Genomic DNA, 2,879 nt, shown 5'->3' with positions numbered 1-2,879 from the left:
CTGTGACCCACATATACATAAGAACAATGAAGTGATCTTATTCAGATAAAATGAGTTCACTCGTGTTTCACAAGAATGCAATAAATCTACTGAGTCTTTGTTTCACTGGCTGCATCACTGAACATCCAAATAAACACATGCCATTCAAATACCATACTTAGTCAATATATGTGCATTCAAGTGCTTACAGGTTTCTTAATACTAACTAAAACTTCTTCAAACATACTAAAAGCAATTATAATCATTGAATATTAAGTCTAATTAAGCATAATGTTGTAAGTATTGAGTAACAAAATATTGTGTACAAACAAGCTTACCTAGGAATGTCGTTCTCAATGGTTATACATCCGTAAAGAAACACTATAACTCCAACTACTGAAGACGGAATAAGGAATTCTGTATATAAACCCAACCATGCAAAATAGAGTCCTATTTTTTCTCCAAAATACTTTCTGAAATAGAAGAAAGAAAAAGAGAAATAAATATACACCAAAGGTATCCTTTTCATTAATGATTAAGGATTCTTCTCAAAAGTTTTTGCAAACAACGTTCAATAATTGTAAACAAACAAAAAGGGGAGAAGAGAACCTGCTTAAGGGAGCTTTGCTCCTGGTTTGAATGAGGCCAGGGTTTCATCTATGGCCCTAGCAGGAAATACTGCTGAATGCCCAGTTCTGCAACAACTTTCCCACACAAATATTCATTATTCAGCCAACTGCAGATGCACAACATAGTTAACTTATCTTACTGTGTGGCAAAATTACTCCATATCTAGGAGAGGGTGCAGGGTTAGCTCTCCCTAGCTAGCTGCCCACAGCAAGGGCTGCTAAAGCACTAGATGGTAGACAAGCCAGTTAGTTTTGTTGTTTTTTTTAAAATCCTTAGGTAGGTATTACTTTGAAGAGGAGAGCGAATGCACAACCAGTACACTGGTATAAATTATACTAGCGTACAGTTACACTTCATTTCATGTGTGGGAGCTTTACCCCAGACTGAAGGGACTAACACCAGTGCAAGGGCCTTGTCAGACCTTATGCTGTAAACTGAAAAAATGTTAATCATCTTAGCGTTGTTCAGCTTAGTGGAGCAGTCACACAGTAAGGGGAAAAACCTGTTTCAACTGCACCTCACCTTCACAACTGTGACTTTGCACTAGAGGCTTGGTGAGCAGGAGCAGGACTAGGGAAGGAGGGTCTCTCTGCTCCTGCCCAGCAGTGAGTGCCACAGCCCCGGAGCTCGGTGGTGCCTCCACTGCCCCTCGGGCTGGCTCTGTTCCAGACTTTACCTAGCCAGTCTGTCACGGGGAGGGGCAGGCTACCACCTCCCCAGCCCCACTTACACCAGCTCTGCGCTGGGAGCAGTGTGAGCCAGTTCCAGTGGGGGAGCACTGTCTCTCTTGCCCTCTCACACTGGCTGTGCTCCAGGAGCAGAGAAAGCCAGTCCTAGTCGGGGGTGGGGGAGCAACCATTTCCTGCCATCACTCACACTGGCTCTGCTCCTGGCTCTGGTCTGGGAGCAGAGTGAGCCTGTCCTGGCAGGTGGACAGAGCCAGGAGCAGAGTCAGTGTCAGCAGTGGTGGGAGGTGGTGCCCCCCTGCCAGGACTGCATCACTCTGCTCTAAGAGCAGAGCCATCCAAGGGGTGGAGGGAGCCATTGCTGCTGACAGACACTTTAGGACTGATCTGCTGGAGGTGCCAGGGGGTGAGGCGCTGCACCCAGCCCTGCTGTGCCATGCCTTTCCTGCTTGCCAACTGCCTCCTGAGATGCTGGAGGAATTCATCTTGGGTGGAAAAGCAATGAAGAGTGGCCACAAGTTAATGGAACAGGAACAAAATTAGGCAGCATTTGAGATAATCCTGCCCTGGAGTGGAAAACCTTAAGACAAATAATGAGTGCTTTAAGCCACTTAAAAGATGTTAGCGTGCAGCCAGTCTAGGAGTTAAAAGCTCCAGAAGCCACCTAAAGTTACCATGTAACAAGGCCCAAAGGCTTTGTGTTTTTTGTACCCTCTACTTATGCTACAGCTTAATTTGCTCCACAGGAAATGTGTTGTTTGTCCACACCCTTTGTAATCCTGTTGACATAAGAGTGAGGGATAAAAGGCTGACCCCAATGTGAATAGACTGATGAGACTTTCTGAGGCTACGTTAAAAAAACACAAATTCATAGTGTAATGGTATAAAAAAGCAAACGTAATAAATACTAAGAGAGAATATAGGAATATTAGGTTTAATAAAAGGAAGACAACAGCTACACCTAATATAACAGCCACACTTTTGGCTTGATTCTGGTCTCACTCATATTATGCAAAATTTAGCCTTGTTTAACCCCTTCAATTTATACACATTATTCCCAATTTGCAGTGGCTTAAATGAGGCCTTGGACTTCTGACCACAGTGAACAATAATAATTTAATGGGTGATCCCATTCTTCCTAATGGCAGAGCAGCTTTTGAGTTCAATGACAATGGTGGCAATCCTTTAGGAAGGATAACTGCAGTCATAAAAGGGTGGTTAGTACATAGTCTACAAAGAAACATTAGGATAATATACACACAACATATATAGCCTAGAAAAAATATATCATAAGTAGATCTGATTACTGAAAATGGGTTAAGGGTTGGGAAGAATGGTATGTTAGATGGTGTATATATATCACTATCTATTTATATATATAGAAATGTATTTCCCCTCCCCCCAGAAATCTCCTCTCTCACCTGTCCTCTCTCATGTGCTAATCATTGTGATTCAGACTGAATGGCTTCTGGATCAGTTTGCCTGTGAAGAGAAATGTAGTGACACAGCCAACGCCAACGACTGTGTCACTGTGTCAGGACTCCTGGACATTCATTAATTAAGGGTGCTGAGTCCTCAACCCAA

At 43.1% G+C, this 2,879-nt stretch overlaps 1 protein-coding gene across 1 annotated transcript in view; it reads right to left on the bottom strand.

Moving 5' to 3' along the window:
- The window catches only part of ANO2 (anoctamin 2), a 403,174-nt gene that overhangs the window by 255,373 nt on the left and 144,922 nt on the right, over nt 1–2,879 (bottom strand). The window contains exon 14 of the mRNA XM_019515999.1: nt 318–452. Within this exon, the coding sequence (XP_019371544.1) occupies nt 318–452 (135 nt within the window). The remainder of the gene's footprint in view (nt 1–317; nt 453–2,879) is intronic.

The sequence above is a fragment of the Gavialis gangeticus genome, unplaced genomic scaffold, assembly GCF_001723915.1.
Source record: "Gavialis gangeticus isolate Ggan-Ray unplaced genomic scaffold, GavGan_comp1, whole genome shotgun sequence".
In the NCBI taxonomy this organism is placed as follows: domain Eukaryota; kingdom Metazoa; phylum Chordata; order Crocodylia; family Gavialidae; genus Gavialis; species Gavialis gangeticus.
Note: the sequence above shows the minus strand (reverse complement) of the source record. Positions and strands in the feature narration are given on the sequence as shown.